Consider the following 22,650-nt stretch of genomic DNA (forward strand, 5'->3'; position numbering starts at 1 on the left):
GCCTTGGAGACACTCATTGATTTGAAACAAGATATTAACTGTTCTCTGTCCTCTCTACCCAAATATTCCCATCCCCATTCCAGTCACTGATCTCATTTTGTTTACAGTGGGGCTGGGGTAGAGAGAGGGCAGAAGTACACTTGCTTCCCATCCAAGGAGTGAACCCCATGGTCCTCTGCCTGGCATATAGCGAACACGAGGTTGGTTTTACAGCTGTAAGCTGCGTTCACTTGAGACCCATCTTTGCAAACTTTGTTCCGTCGCTCAGTCGCTAGGTTGATCAGCAGTCCGACGACTTCCTGGAGGCTGGGGCTACCGGGGCCCAGCGCCGTTCCTGCCGCCGCCACCCCGCCCTCCCCGCGGTCCCCGGGGCGCGCGCCCGTGCCCGGCCCCCGCCTGCGCCACCGCGCCGCTCCGGAACCGGGCTGCGGTCACTGAGCGCCTGGGCGCAGGGCGGACACCGGCGCGGGGTGGCCAGGAGCGCGTGAGCCGGGCACCAGAGACTTCGCGCCGGTCGGGGGGGCCCGATGCACTCGGCTGGGAAACTTCTGCGGGCGCGAGGCCGGAGCTCTGCGTGAGGCCGGCAAAGGCCAGGTAAGGAGGGAGCCGGGGCGCCTCGGCCGCCACCCTTCCGCCGCCGTCTGCACCCTCACACCTTGCGGCACTGGGGCCGCTTGCCGGGTGCGGTTCTCTGTCCTGGCCCCGCTCCTGGGAGGGGATCGCGACCTGCAGACCCCCTAGCAGCGCCCAAGCTTCGCTGCCTGTGCCCCTGCTTGCGCGGCGCTGCCACCTGCCTCCTGCTCTGGCCCCGCTCCGGCCAGCGGCGAGTCCGGGGGTCCGCGCGGGTGCCGCTGGAGGCTGACCCGCTGGGGTCGGCGCACTGGCCCTAGGCGCTCGGGTCCTCCGCCCACAGAGATGAATCTTCTTCCCACATCTGTTGTTGGACCCACTCTTGCCCCGGGCAGCACCTTGGAGACCCCCAAAAGGTCGGATTTTAGAGGGAGAAAAGCTGCTTCAGGGGGCCCTAACAGTCCTCGGTTGGCCTTGGGGAAGTCGGGCAGAGGCGAGAAGCTTCCCTGGGCAAAAGGTCTGAGTAGGGCAGGGTTTTCCCTTTGAGTTCGGGACCCAAAAAGCGGCCTCATCCAAGGTCATGCTGACCTGTTTACTCTATTTGGGGAATCCCCCTGGGCAAGCGGAGGGGAAGGAAAGAAAGAGAAAGACATTTGAAAATCACTAAACTACCTCCTCACCAAGGTCGGTTACAGAGAGATGTATTTTGAGGGTCTGTATTTTAAGAAAAGATTAAAGGCACTGAATCAAATACAGTAATATGGCTATGGCACACACACGAAAAAATTTTTAGTCAGGAGGCGTTTTGCAAAAAGTGAAAAAGTTCTATATGTAAATAAGTGGGAAAGCAGAATTAGAAACCCACTTTTGAACATAACCTAATTTGATTCACTGAACTTCTAGAATGTGACAACCTTCCTTCCTGACTTTTTACTCCAATTCTTGTGGTTAGGTATTTTCAGTTTGCAAGCTTGCACGTTGCAGTTGAGTTTTATGGCAGCCTTAAAAAATTTACTGCTGTCTCTGTTCATGCTAAAGTTTAGTGGCTATTTTCTTTTCCGTTATTTTTAATACCAGGGACTGTTGCACAAACAACTCCCTGGTGTGACAATACAGGAACTTGGCACTGTTCTTTGTGGCAACTGAAAATCAAACAAGAACTACCTGAAACAAAATATAAGCAAAATAAATATTGGATCTCTTTCCACATTTGCCAAATGAAGAGGTCTGTCTGATCCCACATGATCTGTAAGGTTCTTTCCTTCTCTGGGAGACTGGGTTTGCCTTTTGAAGAGTTTGGGATACAAATATTAAGAGAAATCTAGAATAAGATGTTATCTGTTCTACTAAAATTTTATACATATAAGCTGGGAGACATTTGATAATTGAGTTTCTTTAATCTCATCAGTTTCTCAAAATAGCTGAATCATTGTGCATCCTGGGCTTCTAAATGATGACAGTCTTTGCTATTAAACAAATATGTGTCAGGGGAAACCCAAATCCCATGCTTCTTATCACAAGACTGACTAATAGGGTTGATACACTGGAGCATTCATGTCTGCTTTCTGAACAGTCCCCAGGAAAGATCAAGAATGGTTATGAAGCATTTGCTGCAGCATATGAGCATAACAACACGTAAGTGACATGACAAGCAAGAAGTTTCAAAACTGCTTTGGAAAATGTGATATATTTGCAAGCTAGCAAACTGCAACTGAAATTGATTTCTGTAATTATGGGTGTTGGTCAGCTGGGATTATTAGCTATAGAGAACAAGTGAGAATTTATAAAAGTGTATTGAATCATTAATGAGATTTTTTTTTAAAGGAAAAGAGAAAACATTCCTGTCTTTTATCCAAGTAGTTAGAGGAAAATATCTTAAAGTGAAAGTTACAACAGATTATTTTATAAATTAAATAATAACAAAAAGTTGCTGACTTAAAACTCCCATAACAATGCTGGACCCTCCTCCAGCCCAGAGAATTGAGAGATCAATTCATACAGCTACAAAGTGAGACCTTCTCATTTTGTATTTTTCAACAGAATAACCTCTAGTGACTCTCTCACACATACTGAAATTGGTGGGGGAGGAGGGATTTACGGTCTAGAAAGAAGAGCAAGCAGCTGGGCCTGTGGAAGAATTTTCATCTTTCCAAGTCTCATTTTCCACTCTGAAGAATGCTAATGATACTATTTGGGTGGCAGAGTTGTTGTGACTCCTCAGTGGGTCAGTGTAGACAAGACCCAATGCGCGGCACATAGTGAGACCATAGCTAATCTCAGTTCTCCCTGTCTTCCTTAGTAGGTGGTTGTTTATTGACTGAACAAATTGTAGGATGAACAGTAGGTTACAGTTTTCTGCTTTTGATTTCAAAAATTCCATGTGGCAAAACCTTGATGAGTGCTGAATCTAGGTAATGGGTATATAGGGAGGTTATCATACATTATCTTCTCTATTTTGGAATATGTTTAAAATTATTCATCAGAAAAAGATTAAGCATAAAGCTGAAAAACTCATAAGACACATTTCTAGTCTAGCCTAACATTTTTAATTTGAATTTTAAAAATTATTTTATATGGACAGGAAAGAAATACAACTTTACAGAGGGAGTTGATGGGTGAGGAATGGCACTAGAGGGTAGTCCATGGTGATCTTTAATTTTTTGTGGAATCTTTTTTATTTTAAAAAGATCCAAAAATATGACAGTGTTGATATTTGATAATTTTGGTTATTGGGTTCATGGATATTTCTTCTCTGATATCTTTGTATTTAAAATTTTTCAAATAAACATAAAATCACCTTTTAGTTTGATAAGATTATTATAAAGGAAGCAAACAATATAGGTATATGCAAAGAAAAAAGTAGTGTCCTGCCATCCAGGAATAACCTTTCTTAGCATTAAGTGAAAAATCACTCCATATGCCCTTGCATTTATACAAATAGAGGAATATAGGCATATTAATATGTAATATGCTACTCCTGTGACACATACAACATTTTAGGGTTTGTTTGTTGCTTTTGGTCTTGAATTTCTAAGAAACAACTTGCTTGCATTTTGATTTTTAAGACTTTAGTTTGTCTTTTAAAATATAGCATTTATTTAAAAATTCAGTATGCAACAACGGACTTTAAATGAGTTTTAAGTAGCTTATTTGCATATAAAATGTATTTTTAGATTATTTTAGAACTCATAATTTGAAACTGGGCTTAAATGGTGTCAATATTTGAATTTCACTAAAATGCAAGCTCCATGAGGGCAGGGATTTGTTGAATTCTTACATATGTTAATTATTAATGTGTTCTTGGCTATTTGAAAGTTGATGATACAGTCAATTATGCTATAATGCTTATTTTGAAAACCAGCATCATTCCAATGCAACTGAAATGTAAGTAACAATTCAAGCATGATGCAAACTTTGTACTAACTTATTCAATGATTTACTCAGTTAGAAACACCAGGTGAACACATTAAACTGCAACCAGCTAACCAAGCCCTATAGGAATATAACACAAAATATAACACACACAGACCTCAAACATTACCAGCTACGTTGGTTCACTGAGTGATATCCTGCAAGATTGTGTTTTGTTATTCTTTTGCAATTATGCATTTTTCTATAGAAAAACACTCATTTAATATCCCAAGAATATTTAAGCATCTTGATTCAAAAATGTCAAATAGTGCATGCAAAAGGACAGCTTAAACACTGAAGAGAAGCTTGAGATAATCAAATATTTTGAAAGAATCAAGAGAATATGCAGTATTTCCTGAGCAGCAGGAATGAGGGAATAATCCACACTGACGATCAAGACAGGAAGTATACAAAAATAAAAGCAACGTCTATGGCTGGAATAAGCTCAAGTACTTCAAAGTCAATAACAATGAGGCTGAAAGAAATAAAAAAAGTGGAAAGACTGTTGGCTGTCTGGATGGAGAACCAGTGAACAACTTTTCTCACAAAGAGAAAGCTCTTATCTCTATAAAACACTCAAAAGGAAATGGAATTCCTTGCAGAAATGCTCCTATTAGCGCCAGGAGTGGCTGGTTTGGTGGTTTCAAACATTGCTGACCCTGGTGTGTGATCCACCTGCTCATTAAGCTCAAAAAAATGACAAAGGAAAGATTACAGCCAATTAGCTAGCACACATGAACTTATTAGGTGTGTTTGCCAGGAAGGAACATGAAGTAAACATAGAAAAAGTGAGTTCATCTGCTGTATGCAGGACACCTGGAGGAGAACTAAGTGAAGGTGCCTTCCTTGGATTCATAGCAAGGAAAGACTGTTTCATGCATCTGTGATTCCAGCTTCTCTTGCATCTTTCATCAGGAATCGCTGGTGAACTCACTGCATGACAAGATTGCAGCTGACCGAAAGGGAATGGCATCCTGCTTGTGCCTTTAGCCATTTCCAGAACGTGGAGAAGTTAGAAGAACTTGAAGCAGAGTATGGGGATTGTTTGTTTAAAGCAGATAAATGATAAGCTTATGAAGGAGAGGTTTATAGCTGTTTCTTCACATTAAGAATCATAGGGCACTAAGTGACTCAACCTCCTGTCCTTCTGTTGCTCCAAAAATTGTTATTGCTTTTTTTTCTTCCAGTTTTACTGAAATATAGTTGACATACAGCACTGTATGGCTTTAAGATGTGCTGCATAATAGTCTAACTTCCATCATAAAATGATTATTACCACATTAAGTTTAGTAAAAGTCTATCATCCCATATGGATACAAAATTAGAGAAACAGCAAAAATACTTTTTCCTTGTGATAAGAGCACTTAGGATTTTTCTTAGAAACTTTCACATATATAACATACAGCAGTGTTAACTGTATTTATCATGTTGTACATTATATCCTTAGTACTTATTTACCTTATAACCGGGAGTTTCTGCCTTTTGACCACCTTCCCCCAACTCCTGCCTCTGATAACCACAAATCTGACTTTTTTTTCTGTGAGTGTTTTTATTTTTGAAATATAATTGACCTATGACACTATGTTAGTTCCTGGTACACAACATAGTGAGTTGATATTTCTATATATCTCAAAATGACCACCATGATAAGCCTGGTTACCATCTGTCAACATACAAAGATTAATATTATATAATTGTCTTTGTATGGAAACACAAAAGACCCCTGATAACTAAAGCAATCTTGAGAAAGAAAAACAAAGCTGGAGGAATCAACCTTCCTGATTTCAGTCTATACTTTAGAAGTATAGACTGAAATACAGTAAAACTTCTTTGGAAGGAATGATGCTAAAGCTGAAACTCCAATACTTTGGCCACCTCATGTGAAGAGCTGACTCATTGGAAAAGACTCTGATGCTGGGAGGGATTGGGGGCAGGAGGAGAAGGGGACGACAGAGGATGAGATGGCTGGATGGCATCACGGACTCGATGAACGTGAGTTTGAGTGAACTCCAGGAGTTGGTGATGGACAGGGAGGCCTGGCGTGCTGCGATTCATGGGGTCTCAAAGAATCGGACACGACTGAGCTACTGAATTGAACTGAACAGTAATCAAGACAATATGATACTGGCACAAAAACAAAAGTATATATCAATGGAACAAGATAGAAAGCACAGAAATAGCCTCATGCACCTATGGGCATCTTATCTTTGACAAAGGAGGCAAGAGTATACAATGAAGAAAAGACAGCCCCTTCAATAAGTGGTGCTTGGAAAACTGGGCAGCTGCATGTAAAAGAATAAAATTTCAACAGTTCCTAACACCATATACAAAAATAAATTCAAAATGGACTAAAGACCTAAATGTAAGGCCAGAAACTATAAAGCTCTTAGAGGGATACATAGGCAGAACACTCTTTGGCACAGATCTTCTTTGACCCACCTCCTAAAGTAATGAAAATAAAAACAAAGATAAACAAATGGGACCTACTTACAAGTTTTTGCACAGCAAAGGAAACTATAAACAACACGAAAAGACAACCCTCAGAATGGGAGAAAACAATAGCAAATGAAAAAACAGACAAAGGATTAATCTCCAAAATATACAACCAGCTCATGCAGCTCAATATCAGAAAAACAAATAACCCAATAAAAAATTGGCAGAAGACCTAAACAGATATTTCTCCAAAGAAGACATACAGATGGCCAACAAACACATGAAAAGACGCTCCACATCACTCATTATTAGACAAATGCAAATCAAAACTACAGTGAGGTATATCACCTCACACCAGTCAGAACTGCCATCATCAAAAATTTATAAGCAATAAATGTCTAGTCAAGGCTATGGTTTTTCCAGTGGTCATGTATGGATGTGAGAGTTGGACTGTGAAGAAGGCTGAGTGCCAAAGAATTGATGCGTTTGAACTGTGTGTTGGAGAAGACTCTTGAGAGTCCCTTGGACTGCAAGGAGATCTAACCAGTCCATTCTGAAGGAGATCAGCCCTGGGATTTCTTTGGAAGGAATGATGCTAAAGCTGAAACTCCAGTACTTTGGCCACCTCATGAGAAGAGTTGACTCATTGGAAAAACCTCTGATGCTGGGAGGGACTGGGGGCAGGAGGAGAAGGGGACGACCGAGGATGAGATGGCTGGATGGCATCACGGACTCCATGGACGTGAGTCTGAGTGAACTCCAGGAGATGGTGATGAACAGGGAGGCCTGGCATGCTGCGATTCATGGGGTCGCAGAGTCAGACACGACTGAGCGACTGAACTGAACTGAACTGAAATATTAGAGAGGGTGGGAAGGAAAGGGAACCCTCTTGCACTTTTGGTGGGAATGTATTAATAAGTTGTTAATACAGCCACTATGGAGATTCCTTAAAAGAAAACCAGGAATAAAACCACCATATGACTCAGCAATCCAACTACTGGGCATATACCCTGAGAAAACCATAATTTGAAAAGACACATGTATCCCAGTGTTCACTGCAGCACTATTTACAATAGCCAGGACATGGAAGCAACCTAGATGTCCATCAAGAGATGGATGGATAAAGAAGTTAGTGGTGCATATATACAATGGAATATTTCTTAGCCATAAAAAGAAATGCATTTGAGTCAGTTCTTGTGAGGTGGACAAACCTAGAGCCTAGAAGTAAGTCAGAAAGAGGAAGATCAATACCATATAGTAGCGCATATATATGGAATCTAGAAAAATGGTGCTGATGAACCTATTTGCAGGCCAGGAATAGAGACGCAACCATAGAGAACAGACTTGCTGGACATAGTGGGGGAAGGAGAAGGGGGGATGAATTTAGAGAGTAATACTGACATATATACACTACCATGTATAAAACAGATAGCTAGTGAGAAGCTGCTGTGTAGCACAGGTGTTCTGTGTAGCACAGCTCAGTGTTGTGTGATGACCTAGAGGGGTGGGATGGAGGAGTTAGGAGGGAGACTCAGGAGGGGGGTGATATATGTATACTTACGGCTAATTCACATTGTTGGACAGCAGAAACCAACACAACATTATAAAGCAATTATCCTCCAATTTTTAAAAAAATATATAATTGTCAACTATATTCCCCAGACTGTACATTTTAGACACGACTCATTTGTTTTGTAACTGGAAGTTTGTACCTCTCAACCTCACTCACCTATTTCATCCTTCCACCTGAAAATTTGTAATTTCTTAAGAAAACATTTAAATTCACTGAATCTAGGACTGAAGTGAGAAAACAAGAATGCTGTGATTTGCTCCAGTAAGTCCAGATATTTAGATTCAAACTGTACATGAAGCAGTTAAGTCACGAGGGTTAAGACAGCAGAGCCTTGGCGTCTGCCTGCCTGAGAGTGAGTCTGGGCTCTATCAGTACTGGATCCTTAAGCAACCTAGACTTTAGATATCTCATCTGTGAAATGGGGAGATAAATTTGCCTACTTCAAGAAGTGAGGATTAAGTGACATAGCATTTTAGGGCTCTTAGACATGTGCCTGGCACACAGTAAGTGTTCAGTAAATATTAGGTGCTGATGGTAACAGCGTTGGTAGTACCACTAGTAGCAATAGTGTATGAGGATTAAGAAGATGGCACATAGTTCATTAATTCCCATTGCTCAACTCATCCAAATTTGGTGGAGTCACAATTAATGAAAAGCCTCAGTTGAATATTCATAAGTGTGTATATTTATTTTCTATTGCTTTGTAACAAATTACCACAAACTTAGTGGCTTAAAACAATACAAATTTACTATCTCACAGTTTTTGTGAGTCAGAAGTGTAGGCACAGCGAGAATGGATCCTCAGCTCAGGGTTTCACAAGCTTGCAATTCAGATTATCAGCTAGACTGCACTCCTCATTTGAAGTCTAGGATCCTCTCCCAAAATTTCCAGGTAATTGGCAGAATTCAGCTGCTTGTGACTGAAGGACTGAGGTCCCCATTATTCTGGTAACTTTTGGTTGGGTACTTCTTTCAGCTCACAGAGACTGCTTGCAGTTCCTTGCCTAGTGGCCCCCACAGGCAGTTCACAGCACGGTTTTGCTTTTTTCTAGGCTAGTAAGAATATGTTTGTCTGATTTCCAGTCCTACAGTGGAGTCTTACATGGCTAATCACAGACATGACTATTCCAGCCCCATTGGCCAGAACATGTTACCTAATTAAGGTACCCTCTATGCCATACCATTCACATGGGAATGCCATTCAATGGGAAGACTCAAGGAAAGGGGGTTACAGGACCTGTGTACGAGCAGGGTAGGAATCTTAGAATTCTCCCTACCGCCATACGTGATACAGTGAGAAACCAAACATGGCTAGAGATAATCAAATGTGGCTTTAGCTGAGACAAGAGAATCAGAGAAGCCTGGCATAGCTTGTGGGCAGGTTCTCTAATTTCCTCGAGTCTGAAGTGAAGCCAAGCTTTCACTGGTATAAAAAGTCAAAGGCATATTCCAGCCTGGGAGCCTACTGGTGCATGAAGAGACTTAGGTATTATGTGAACCGCCCCCGCAAGGCTGGTGTGGATCTTCTGGAATCTTGAAGACCACAATCCAATCTCCAGCGTAAAATTTATGAGACTGTCTACCTGAGATTTCCAATGTATTACATGGGGTAACATCAGAAGATGAAACGAGAAAATGAGACCATGTAATATAATTGCTTAAGAAAGTAGGATTCTCCTAAGGCAAAAGAAAAAAGTGCCACCTTCCTTGGCAGAATAAAGGAGCCAAGAGCTTAGTGGGTTGGCCATCTCTATAGGCAGAAGCCAGATGGTGACACATCGATGCCTTGGATAACATCTGACTGACTATAGCATGTGAACACTGTAGCCAAAATCATTTACATTTACATCAACTCTCTGCTCTTAATCTTAGATAATCCTTCCATATTTATACAGTTATACACTATACATATGCGCTGTTTGCACAGCATCATGCCAAGTCTTGGCATGATGAAGAAATTAATTTCTTCTTTCCTGTTGCTTGAGAGGCTCTAGACTAGCACTGTCCAAGAGAAATATAATGCAACCATATACATAATTTAAAATTCTCTAGTAGCAATGAAATGGGTGAAATTAACTTTAAGAATATGTTTAATTTAACCCAGTATTTCCAAAACATTATCATTTCAACATGCAACCAATAAAGACATTATTAATGACATACTCCTTATCTTTGTCCTGTCTCTGAAACCCATTGAGGCCAACACCTCTTACTTCAGGCCAGTCACATGTCAGGGGCTCATGGTCACGGGTGGCTGATGGCTCCTGCAGTGGCCAGCATAACCCTAGAATTCTAAGGCTTCTGGTCATGCGCATTTAACTTCAGCTCTCATTTCTCTTTGCACTCACTTTCTAGATAATCTCATCAGCTCCAATCCTTATTCAGTGTTGTCCTGTGTCATTTAGGACAACTGTTAAATATGCCTCCATCCTGCACCTTCTGCTGTGAACTCTGTTGCTAGACCAGGTGCATCAGGTTAAACATGACTCAAAGCAAGTCCCCTGCCCCGCAACTTCCTCTGATTTCTTTCCCAGCTTCAGGATCTCTTATAACGCCAAAGCGTCTTTATCCCTTCTCTGTTCTTCTGTCTCAGCAGAGACACGTCTTCCTTTCATTTTCTTCTTCATGGTTAATATAATATATGCTTTTCTTTCTTTCTTTGTCTAACACCTAACCCATTGATTCAGGTATCGGTCATATCTCACTTGGGCTTCCTGGCTATTAACCTGCTTGTTCCAAAACTATATTCTAAACATTGTTTTTCTACCTGAACACTATTTATATTATATATATATATATATATATATATAACTAATTAATAAAGCCAATATTTAAAATATACACACTATCTACATTAGATTCTTTAAAATATTACTTAAATATGTACCCCAACTGAAAGAATAAACAAATTATGATGCTTTTAAAAAGGAAAAGAGAAGCTTCCCTACTGGTCTAGTGGTTAAGACTCTGAGCTCCTGATGCAGGGGACCTGGGTTTAATCCCTGGTCAGGGACTTAGAATCCACATGCTGCAACTAAAGATTTCACATGCCTCAACTAAAAAAGATCCCGCATGCCACAACTAAGACCTGGTACCCGGTACAGCCAAATAAATACATACTTAAAAAAATTATACAGAAAATATATATTATGTTCAATATAATATACAGTGGAAGCCACGTAGACAGATAGTAAAGGCCACAAAAATTCAGAGCCTAGAAAGTGCACTTCAGCCACCATGGTAAGGAAAGGCTGATGCAGAACATGCACAAACCTTGAGCCCCTCAGAGGTGAGTGGGAGGAAGAAAATGCCTCCTGACCTGAGCAAGCATGGGAGTGAGCAACACAAGAGAAGATGTGCCTTTCCAGCCCCTGAAAAATAAGGATTAAAATCCAGATCCTTTACTCTATAGATTGTTCTAGTGTCTCTTACCCCATCCCCCTAAAAGTTTTTAACCCTGGTTGCACAACAAAATCAATGGGAAGTCTGTGAAAAAAATGGTCCCCCTACAGTCCATAAATAATTAAACAATTTCCAGAGCAGGGCCCCAGTTACAAACCTGGTGTGAAGGTGCGCAGTCATAATTCAGTTCTGCCCCTCTGCTCTATATTTTGACCTGGGCTAGGAATAACTTTGGAGAAGGCAATGGCACCCCACTCCAGTACTCTTGCCTGGAAAATCCCATGGACAGAGGAGCCTGGTAGGCTGCAGTCCATGGGGTCGCCAAGAGTCGGGCATGACTGAGTGACTTCACTTTCACTTTTCTCTTTCATACATTGGAGAAGGAAATGGCAGCCCACTCCAGTGTTCTTGCCTGGAGAATCCTAGGGACGGAGGAGCCTGGTGGGCTGCCGTCTATGGGGTTGCACAGAGTCGGACACAACTGAAGCGACTTAGCAGCAGCAGGAATAACTTTGAATTCCATATCATAGAGAGTGGTGTTATTTTAGAGCTGAAAGGAGCTGCACATTATTTGTCCAAATCTTTCATTTTATCAATGAGGAAACAGGTCCGAGAAGATTAAAATCTCACGCTGTGGGACTTCCTTGATGCATTACGGTGGTTAAGAATCCGCCTGCCAGTGCCGGGGACACGTGTTCAATCCCTGGTCTGGGAGGATCCCACATGCCGCAGGACAACTAAGTTTGTACGCCACAACTACTAAGACCGCACATTCAGAGCCTGTGCTCCACAGCAAGAGAAGCCACCACAACAAGAAGCCCGCAGGCCACAACTAGAGAAAGCTCAGCACAGCCAATTAATAAACTAATCGCATGCTGTTTAGGGACATAGCTAAGACTGGCACCCTTCTCTTAAGCAGTAATACCAACTGGACAGACCAGACAGAAGGACGGTAGACCCAACACTGGCACTACAGCTGTGGACAGACAGTTAAGGATCAGAGGGTATCACATGGGGTAACCAGCCTAGAAGGACACCCAGCTGGCAGCCAAATGGACAAAGCCGGGGCTCTTTAAGCAAGGATAATCCAGGAATCCTTCAGGAACAAGAGGAAATGATGGCTCTCAAACTGAATGGATCCACGTATATGTATGGCTGAGTTCCCTTTGCTGTTCATCTGAAACTATCAAAACATTGTTAATCAGCTATACCCCAATACAAAATAAAAAGTTAAAAAAAAAATCAACGGAGAGCCTATTAGAAATGCATCTGTCTGGGTCCCTCCCTGGCTCAGTTATTCTGGGGTGGAGCCAGGGAAGGGGCATTTTTACAGGTCCCTGGGTGATTCCGATTGTTATTGGCTTCCAGAGACTGGTTGCTTTACTCAAGGATAGGTTAGTTCTGGGTCGATACCTACCAGGCGTAAGTGGTCAGGACACAACATAGGGAAGAATTAGAGAAATCACTCCTACAGAAATGAGTAAGTTTAGAATTTACAACATAAGGATGGTTTGTCTTCTATTGAAATCCTCTGAAGAAAGCTTTTAAAATCTATATCTTCAAATGACTCAGCTCTGTAGCAACAAGTACAGCAATGCCATTTCTCTTTTGTTTAAAAATCTGCTCAATATATTAAAAAAAAAACCTGAATCAAAAAATGGGCAGAAGACCTAGAGACATTTCTTCAAAGATGAGCTGGCCATAGAGATGGCCAACAAGCACATAAAAAGATGCTCAGTATCATTAATTATTAGAGAAAAGCAAATCAAAACTACAATGAAATATCAATTCACACCTGTCCAAATGGCCAGCATCACAAAATCTACAAACAATAAATGCTGGAGAGGGTATAGAGAAAAGGGAATGTTCTTGTACTGTTGATAAAAATGTATTAATCAACTGGTAGAATCACTATGGAGAACAGTATGGAGATTACTTAAAAACTAAAAAGAGAACTTCCATGTGATCCAACAATTCCATTACTGGGAATATACCCAGAGAAAACTGTAATTCAAAGAAACATGCACCCCAGTGTTCATTGCAGCACTATTTACAATAGCCAGGATATGGAAACAACCTAAATGTCCATCAATAGAGGAATGGATAAAGATGTGGTACGTATATACAATGGAATACTATTCAGCCATAAAAAGGAAGGAAACTGGGTCATTTGCAGATACATGGACGGGCCTAGAGACTGTCCTACAGAGTGAAGTCAGTCAGAATGAGAAAAACTATTAACACATATATGTGGAATCTGTAGTTACAAAGCAGAAATAGAGATACAGATGCAGATAACAAATGTATAGCCACCAAGGGAGGGAGGGGGTGCAATGAACTGGGAGATTGGGATTGACATATATACCCTGCTGTGTATAAAATAAATTACTCATGAGAACCTACTGTATAGCACAAGGAACTCTACCCAGTGCTCTATGATGATCTAAATGGGAAGGAAATCCAGAAAAAGAGGGGTGGTATGTATACAGATAGCTGATTCCTCTTCCTGATACTGGGAAAAACTGAGGGCAGAAGGAGAAGAGGGCGTCAGAGGATGAGATGATTGGATGGCACCACCAATGCAATGAACATGAACTTGGGCAAGCTTCAGGAGATGGTGAGGGACAGGAAGGCCTGGTGTGCTGCAGTCCATGGGGTCGCAAAGAGTTGGACATGACTGGGCAACTGAACAACAACATAGCTGATTCACTTTGCTGTACAGAAGACACTAACACAACATTGTAAAACAACTATACTCCAATAAAAATTAAAAAATAACAAGATAAGTGCTCCCAAAAGACTAAAAAATTAAAAGAAATATGCTAAGAATTTTTAAGATAGATTTTCTCATTTGAATGTTCTAGTACCCTTTAAAGTAGACGCAATAGGTGACATTACCTCTGCTTTACTGATGAATAAATACGTCTAAGTTCATCTAAGTAGCAAGGAGGAAACTAAAGTCTACATTTTCTAAATCCTGGTACTGTGGAAGCAGAATGATATGGTTTAGACAGTGAGTTTCAGAGTCAGACAGACCTGGATGGAATCTTAGTTCCAATACTGAACAGTGTGGTGACCTTGTACAATTTATTTACTTGTCTTCTCTGAGTTTCAATTTTCTTATCTGTAGGATGGAGATAATAGTACCTTCCTCGTGGGGTTGTGCAGATTAAATAATTTTTTAAATGTCTGGTACATAGTTGCTGAGTAAGTATACATACTTAAAGGTTTAAGTAGAGAAAACAATCTTCTCCATATGTAACACATACAAAAGTTGGGATATGATTCCAATTGATAAGGATAATATTGACAGAATTTTGATCTTCTAGGTTGCCTAGCAACCACAACTAACATAATACCACAAGCTACCAGAGTTGTTTTAATGAAATCAGGAATTCAGCTGCTCTTAAGGAACTGAACATTGTAAGAAGACACAAGGATTCTCCTATGAATTTGGAGTTGTGCCGGACATCTTAAATAATCCCTCAGTCAAGAAATCCTCCATTTCTGTTCCCCTAGGCGACAGAAGATGTTAGAACATCTGTTAACCTAGATAGAGCGAGGATGGAAAAGGCAGAGAGGACTAGTTCCTCTGTATCAGTGTGTTCAGTCCACATTCCCTGAGTGCCAAGGGTCTGAAATACAAAAACATTTGTCTTTACCCCTTAATAATTTTGGAATCAAGAAGAGGAAATGAGTCAGTTTTGAACAGTAATACAGCAGATTATTTCATGAGTGGCTTTCTATGTCTATGTCCCCAGTAGTAGTCTAAGCATTATGGACTGAACTGGGCAAGCAGATATAGCCTGTCTCAAATATCCACTGTTAGGATTATTATTTTCCTGGCAAACCATCCTGGCAGAATATTCAGCTGGTCTCCCAACATGTTAAATCAGATCTGCAGCCTTGAAAGACACACTGCCTGCTGGGGAGAGCGTGAAGCTGAGCAGACTTGAACTTAAGTGTGACTTTTACCTGAAGCAAGTTACTTAACCTGCCTTGGGCTCCACCTTTCTCATTTGTAAGCTAAGCATGATGGTTTAGATACTGCCTCGCTCATAGCAGTAAGTGTGATGCTGTGAAATAATAAATGTACGCGTTCTGAACCCGTAACTGCCATTTCAGGTTAATCTTCATCACTGTGCCACCCAATTTATATCACATTTAGTTGAGCATCCTTGTGTCTGCCTTTACATTTCTTTATTCCTTTGAACTCAGGCTCTGACAATGTAAAGAGTAAAAAAGGGAAAAGCTTGGAAATATTTTGTTTATTTGTACTTTGTCTCCATCATTTGTATCCCCATGTGTTAACTTCTTTTGCAGGGAAGATCAACTACGTAAGAAATCCATTGTGCTCCTTTGACATTCCAGCATTTATTTACCCCAAAACATGACTTGAGGCCTACAGGCCTTTGACATAGGCAGCTGGTTGATGAGTCGTGTTCAGCATTCATACAGGGCTGCTGGCACATGGCAGAGGAACACTCAGGCTCGTCACCTGCCCCTGTCAGTTCTTCTAATAAAGTACATCTGTTTTGGTGACTGAATAAAAACATACCAAGTGGAGAAAGCCTGGGTGTGGAGTAATCTAATCAGGGCAAGTCAGCACTCTTTGTTGAGTGATACAGGATCAAGGGTAGGAAGGTGGTTTGGTAGCAGCTTATTGAAACAGAAGTTGACTGGAAAGGGCCAGAAACACAGTTCCTCATATAATTATAATGGGTCACACACCAGGAATGCAGGGGGCCCAGTATATTATTCCCCAAGTCAGGAGTTTAAGGGGTAAGTTTCCAATAAACTCCCTTCTGAATTACCACAAACGTTTCACATTAGCATCATTTTAGCAATTTGTTGAGGATTTTAAATTTCCAGGAAGTTCAAATCCAAGTTCAGAGCTCCACTGGTAGTGCTTTTTAATATTGCTTTTGTGGCTATTTGCTTGGCATCTTGAGGAATTAACTTAAAATACTTGAGTTTTTAAAGTAAAACAGCAGGGAGACTGACACTTGCGGTCTGCATGTCACACTTCTGAACTACTCACTGTATTTTTAAAAAATGTTTCTTTGTTGTGAATATGCAGTGATATGTAACTTTGGGTTTTGTTTAAAGAAGAGAAAGGAAACATGTTCAGAGTGTCAGTCGGCCTTGAGTCTCATCCCTCACAGAGGGATGGGTGGAGTGATAATTAGAGGGATGCAGAATGTTTGTATTTGAAAGCAGCATAAGTAGAAATAATACAGTTGTAAGTTATAGGTCTGTGTTATTTTTTCTTGTTTTAATGATTCTTAAAGTCAAATGATTCTTTAATGTTCTTAAAGTCATTCCTTGCTGAGAAGAGAATCACTATCCAGGATGAAAAACCAGGAACTTGAGCAGTAGCAGCTTCTTTATTTTCATCTCTAGTTCTGTTGGTAGTGAAATGCTGTTCCTTTTTTTTATTTCAGCTAAGTCTTTTTCACCTCTGTAGGTACTTTTTTTCTATGAGACTAGATCTATGTTATTTGATATTTTATTACCAGGTGTTCTGGAAAAAAAATCTATCTCAAAATAAAAACAATATAGCACACAAGTTCAAGGTTCTTGAATGTTATCTTGGTTTCAAAAACATCAATCCAATGAATGCTTCATATTGAAACCATTTATTGTTAAGAAACTTGGTGATAAATGATATCTATCCTAAAGCTCTGTCATCATGGTTAAATTTCTCCTGAATGAGATCACATATTAGCATTTTTACCATATGGCTGAAAGGGTAGAGAATATATGTGCAGAGGAACTAGTCGCTAACGTTTTTGACCATCTGGCAAATAAATGTGTAAGTAGCAGGAACTTTAATATTACTTATTTAGTTATATAGATGCAACCTTTAGCCTGAAAGAGCCTCTAATACAGTAAAAGAGAACTAAATTTATATTTCTCAAGTAATTTTGATCTAATTAAACATTTTCACAGTCTACCATGTGCTCTTAAAGCCTGACTCCTAATGGTGTGTTTCTTACATTGATTGATTAGGGCTCCTTACAGTGACCATTTTAAAATCTCTCTCGTGAGAGACCACACGATTGGATCTGGCATGCAGGCTTAAGTGCTGAAGTTCTGCTCTGCCATCAACCACCGTGTGGCCTAGGATAAATTAGTCTCTCTGAGCCTCAAATTCTTCATGTGTAAAGGGTGAATAACATATTGTCAAACAACATCTCTAAAAGGGCGGGCCCTGGAAGACGTGAACTGATGCATCAGAATCATGTGGGGAGCTTGTTCAAAATACCAACACTGAGGCCCCACCCATAGAGATTTCTGACTCAGTATATCCAGAGACAGTCTATAAATCTGCATTTTTAGTCACTATTATGAAAGATTCTGAGGTACACTGAATTACTGTTATAGAAACCAGCTTATTATAGCACTTAGCTTTCTCGAAAAATACATAATTAGCTAATTGTAACAAATACTAAAATTTCTGTAAATTATTTATAATTAAGCCTGACTTGAAAATATGCATTTTTTTTCTATCCTAGAAATGTGAATGTATTTGTGCTGAATATATTTTAACTTCATAGAAAGTAGGATGTCAACTTGAATAAGTAAAATGCTGGTGATTCATTAAATACATTTCTCAATTCTGTTTAATTAGAATCCTGTTTTTATTTCTTACATAGGCAACAACAACATATTTGTCAGCTAGAACTAAATCAGAAGCCCAGATGAATTTTAAGGATGCTAGCATGGGATTCTTAGTTTTTCAAGATCCACATACACCAAGCCCATAATCACCCCAGCTCCAGTGTCCGGGCTTTCTCTGGTTTTGTGAAGACTCAACTCTGATGATGGAAAAGCAAAGGACTTAATTATTTGCTTTGATATTATTTAATATCGACTGAAAAGTGGATACAGTACACCAGCCATGGAAGGAAATTCAAGTCTGTGGAAGAACCTAATTGATGAACACCCTGTCTGCACCATCTGGAAGCAGGAGGCTGAAGGAGCCATCTATCATCTAGCCAGTATTTTATTTGTAGTAGGTTTCATGGGTGGCAGCGGGTTCTTCGGGCTCCTTTACGTCTTCAGTTTGCTGGGATTGGGTTTTCTCTGTTCTGCTATCTGGGCCTGGGTAGATGTCTGTGCAGCTGACATATTTTCCTGGAATTTTATATTGTTTGTCATCTGCTTCATACGGTTTGTTCACATTGCCTATCAAGTTCACAGCATAACTTTTGCCCGAGAATTTCAGCTGTTGTACAGCTCCCTCTTCCAGCCTCTGGGGACTTCTTTGCCTGACTTCAGAACTATTGCTATGAGCTCAGAAGTGGTGACTCTGGAAAAGGAGCACTGTTATGCCATGCAGGGAAAAACCTCCATTGACAAACTCTCCCTGCTTGTCTCAGGAAGGTTTGTACTCTTGGCACTTGTGTGTCTTTCCACTTTATTACTTACTAGCTTTTGTTCCTTTTCGCTGCATTTTCCTACCTCAATGTAGCATAGTCCTCAGCAGCATTTAGTACTCTGAGGCATGAGAAAACCCTTGACACATGAGTCATTTACATAGGCATTTAGAATACATGGTACCATTTACTTGAAGCAGGATATAATTTAGTCTTAATATTTCTTTGTAGAAATCAAAGGTATGAATTGGTTTGTCTGGATATGCTATTTGTTTCCAAACTAATCACTTAGAGTCAAGAAAAAGATGATGCCAGTTTGAATGAATAGAATACTTATAGTTATTTAGCATACAGAGTATTTGAAACATTCTATTAGGGCATTCTTTTAAGTAACAGAGACCATTTAAATTTTATAATGATCATTTTTTTCAGTAATTTCTAGCAAATGCCCACTTGCTCAAAGGGGAAGTGTACTATATATAAAGTTTGAAAAAAAGTTTGAGGGAGAAATAGGAATGTGATTATTTATGTTTTTTAAAAGGTTAAATATTTAGTTTACAGAGATATTTCCATTGGTACGTCTTTATGTTCTTCAGAGTTCTACTTAATTTAAAATCTGACTGAGTGCATTGAAACTTATAATTATAATATATTATACACACCTAAATGGGCACATATCAATGTACAGTTTGATGAATTTTCTGATGAATTTCACCCACTGTTCCAGAATCCTAACTATGGGAGGAACAGCAGTACATAAATTTTACAGGAGATTTTTGTCACTTATTATAATGTATGAATTTAATATTTTGCCCTTCAAGATTTTAAAAGCCAAAAGAATCATCAGAGATCAGAAATACTGTTCCCTGCCCTTGTCACCAATTTAGTTCTTTCTCCTTCCCTCCTGACTGATGTCCTTTGTGTCTGGGTAGGATCAGAGTGACAGTTGATGGCGAATTTCTGCATTACATTTTCCCCTTCCAGTTCCTGGATTCTCCTGAATGGGACTCACTGAAACCCACAGAGGAAGGCACTTTTCAGGTAAGGGATAACTAGACCACACCGTGAAAACTGCCTCTTTCAACCAGATATACGCTGCTTGTTTAAAAACAGGCAGACAGAGCAGCAGATGACATAGGAGGAGCTTATACTTTGGAATGGACTTGGTAGCATGCATGTCTTCCCCATTCTGCTTGAGTCTTACTGATTAATGTCACTGTGTAGGTCCAGCAACAAGGAGAAGATTGGGTATCCCAAAGGACAGAAAGAAGTCTGTGATAAATACTCTTAAATTTTCCTTTGCTTAGCTGAGTACATGGGAATTAAAATATAATTAATTGATATTTGACTCTAAACTAAACACTGCCACCTGTCACAGTTTAGAAAAACATCAAGAATGAAAATCTGTCCTTATGACAAAATAAGTGACTTTTAAAATTCAAAATGTGATGAATTTCAGTTGTTTTCTAGCAACAAAATGCTAAACAAAATGTCATTACTATGCTGCCATATCTGGTAGTATTGAAAGATAATCCTTGCGGTAGGTTCTATTATGGCATTTGTTTTCCTCTGGTTAATACATATAAATACATGTGTGTATACATGTGTGTTTTATATATATAGAGAATCATACACATATGTAGATTAGGTTAATTATATTCAGTACTACAGAAAATGAATTAAGGTTAAATGTCCACAGTCTTCAGGATAGACATGGAAATATTTCCCCAACATTAGCCAACTTTATTATTTTTCAATGTCAAATAGCTCTCACTTCAATAAAATGCAAAATATAGATATCTAAATTTAGAAACATATGAACTGGAGATGGGCACAACACTATGATTATTCATGTTATAAATAACATACGTAGTAATAAATTTTGTACTTTCTCTATGTTTTACGATATATTGTGGGTTTTAACATTAAAATCAGCATGAGAAATTCATTTAAAATTTGGGGCCAAAAAAAAGAGCAGGACATTTCTTGCTTCCTAATCTCTGTTTATGTGTGGTCTTATTTTTTTTAGGTAACCCTCACAGCAGAAACTGATTGTCGATATGTGTCTTGGAGGAGAAAGAAATTATACTTGCTCTTGGCTCAGCATCGTTATATCTCCCGCCTGTTTTCAGTTTTAATTGGCAGTGACATTGCAGATAAGCTCTATGCCTTGAATGACAGGGTATACATAGGAAAAAGATACCATTATGATATTCGGTTACCCAACTTCCTTCAAATGTCAAGTCCTGAAATGTCCAAGTCATCCCTAACAGAACATTTTCAGAATTCCAGACGATATTGTGATAAGTGACATCAAAGTCTCAAGTTTTATAATTATAAAAGACTCTTCATCATTCCCCAAATGAAATAGCAAAACACAGCAAATTGAGCTCACTAATATTTTTATAAATCCAACTCAGAGGCAAGATGCCTTTGCCAGCTGTTTTATTCATCTTAACTTGTACATTGTGAATAAATTTTACAATTTTTTTTCTGTATTTCTCATTGGAATATATAGAGGGGGGTGAATAAACTGTGGGCAATTTTGTCCTCTTCTGTACCAGAACTGGGAGAGTGAAATTTTGCATTCTCAAGTATGTCCTCAGATTTAGGGAAATCTGCTGCTGTGCCCTACTGAGTTAGGTGCTACTTCTCAAGAAGCAGCCAGTAACTACTCTCAGCAGGAGAGTGGGTAGCTACTTCCACATCAGTGCTGCCAGAATTTTGCTACAACCTCTGATGAAGCAACATGTGTTACTGTGGGGTAGGCAGCAATTATTTAAGTGTGAAGTTATTTAACATGAGTAGAAAGTGGAAGAAATGTTTGCATCTCTTGAGATGATAGTATGCCAATCTTAAAGACTATGTTATTACTACAAATAATTTATCAGCTTAATCATGACTAACATATTTTAAACAGCATTTCATGAAAAGCTACATACTAATTACTGAGTAAAAAGAATACTTGTGAATCAATAGTAAAAATGTAGCACAGGATCTCAGCTTTACATGTTCAGTTCTAAGGGCAAGAGGTGTGGTCTGACTGGATGGTGAGGGACTCCTACTGAAAGCTTTACCCACCACCAGGGCAGGCAGGTGGTCAACCTTCTAGCCATTCCTTCAGCTCTGTAAAGAGACGGATCTGATCCCTATCTGGAAAATTGGTTTTCTGGAGCTCACATGCAAGCTGTGTTCTTTGGTAGAGAGATCATCCTACAGCTAGCAAGTGTATACTGAGTACCTACTGTGGACTTCCCGTAGCTCAGATGGTAAAGAATCTGCCTTCAGTGCAGCAGACCCAGGTTTGATCCCTGGATTGGGAAGATCCCTAGAGAAGGGAATGGCAGCCCACTCCAGTATTCTTGCCTGGAAAATGGACAGGAGAGCCTGGTGGGCTACAATCCGTGGTATCGCAAAGAGACAGGACACGACTGAGCAACTGACACACTGTTGCTCCAGGTGCTGACCTGGACACTAGGAATATTTCAGGTAACAGAGATCCTATCACTCACAGAGCTCACATTCTGGAGGTGATGGAGACAGAAAATAAATCAGAAACACCTAGAGACAGAAAGAAATAGTACTGTAGAGAAAGATAAACCAGAGAAGGTGGCTGGGACAGGGCACTGCAATTTTAACAGGAGTCAAGGAAGGCCTGAGAGAGAAAGGTGATGTTTGAGCAAAGACCTGAAGGAGGCAAACAAATGATGCATGCGGCTATTTGGGGAAACAGCAGTCTGGGCCGAAGGAGAGCACGTGAGGTCTTTAGGCAAGAGCAGGAGGAGCTAGGAGGCTAGCGTGGCTAGAGCCTAAGGACTGCAAGGGAGAGGGCACAGAGGCCAATCGTGGGGCCTAATTAACTCATGGTAAGAACTTTGA

The 22,650-nt window shown here is 40.1% G+C and overlaps 1 protein-coding gene across 3 annotated transcripts; it reads left to right on the plus strand.

Moving 5' to 3' along the window:
* POPDC3 (popeye domain containing 3) lies at positions 385–21,269 on the plus strand. Of its 3 annotated transcripts, XM_018053120.1 has the most exons (5): positions 385–594; positions 2,144–2,205; positions 18,049–18,778; positions 19,704–19,812; positions 20,801–21,269. In XM_018053120.1, the coding sequence occupies exons 3-5, from the start codon at positions 18,294–18,296 to the stop codon at positions 21,080–21,082; spliced, it is 876 nt and encodes a 291-aa protein (XP_017908609.1). In that variant the 5' UTR covers positions 385–594; positions 2,144–2,205; positions 18,049–18,293; the 3' UTR covers positions 21,083–21,269. The 3 variants fall into 3 exon arrangements, with proteins under 3 accessions (XP_017908609.1, XP_017908608.1, XP_005684671.1); XM_018053119.1 differs by lacking the exon at positions 2,144–2,205; XM_005684614.3 differs by lacking the exons at positions 385–594; positions 2,144–2,205 and adding an exon at positions 17,127–17,204.

Source organism: Capra hircus, chromosome 9 (assembly GCF_001704415.2).
Source record: "Capra hircus breed San Clemente chromosome 9, ASM170441v1, whole genome shotgun sequence".
Classification (NCBI taxonomy): Eukaryota; Metazoa; Chordata; class Mammalia; order Artiodactyla; family Bovidae; genus Capra; species Capra hircus.

Excerpts from the sequence above, each read along its gene's own strand:
- POPDC3 (XM_018053120.1), top strand. The coding sequence starts at position 18,294 with ATGGAAGGAAATTCAAGTCTGTGGAAGAACCTAATTGATGAACACCCT. Across the intron at positions 18,779-19,703 it reads TCCCTGCTTGTCTCAGGAAG|GATCAGAGTGACAGTTGATG; the intron begins GTTTGTACTCTT and ends GTGTCTGGGTAG. Across the intron at positions 19,813-20,800 it reads CAGAGGAAGGCACTTTTCAG|GTAACCCTCACAGCAGAAAC; the intron begins GTAAGGGATAAC and ends TATTTTTTTTAG.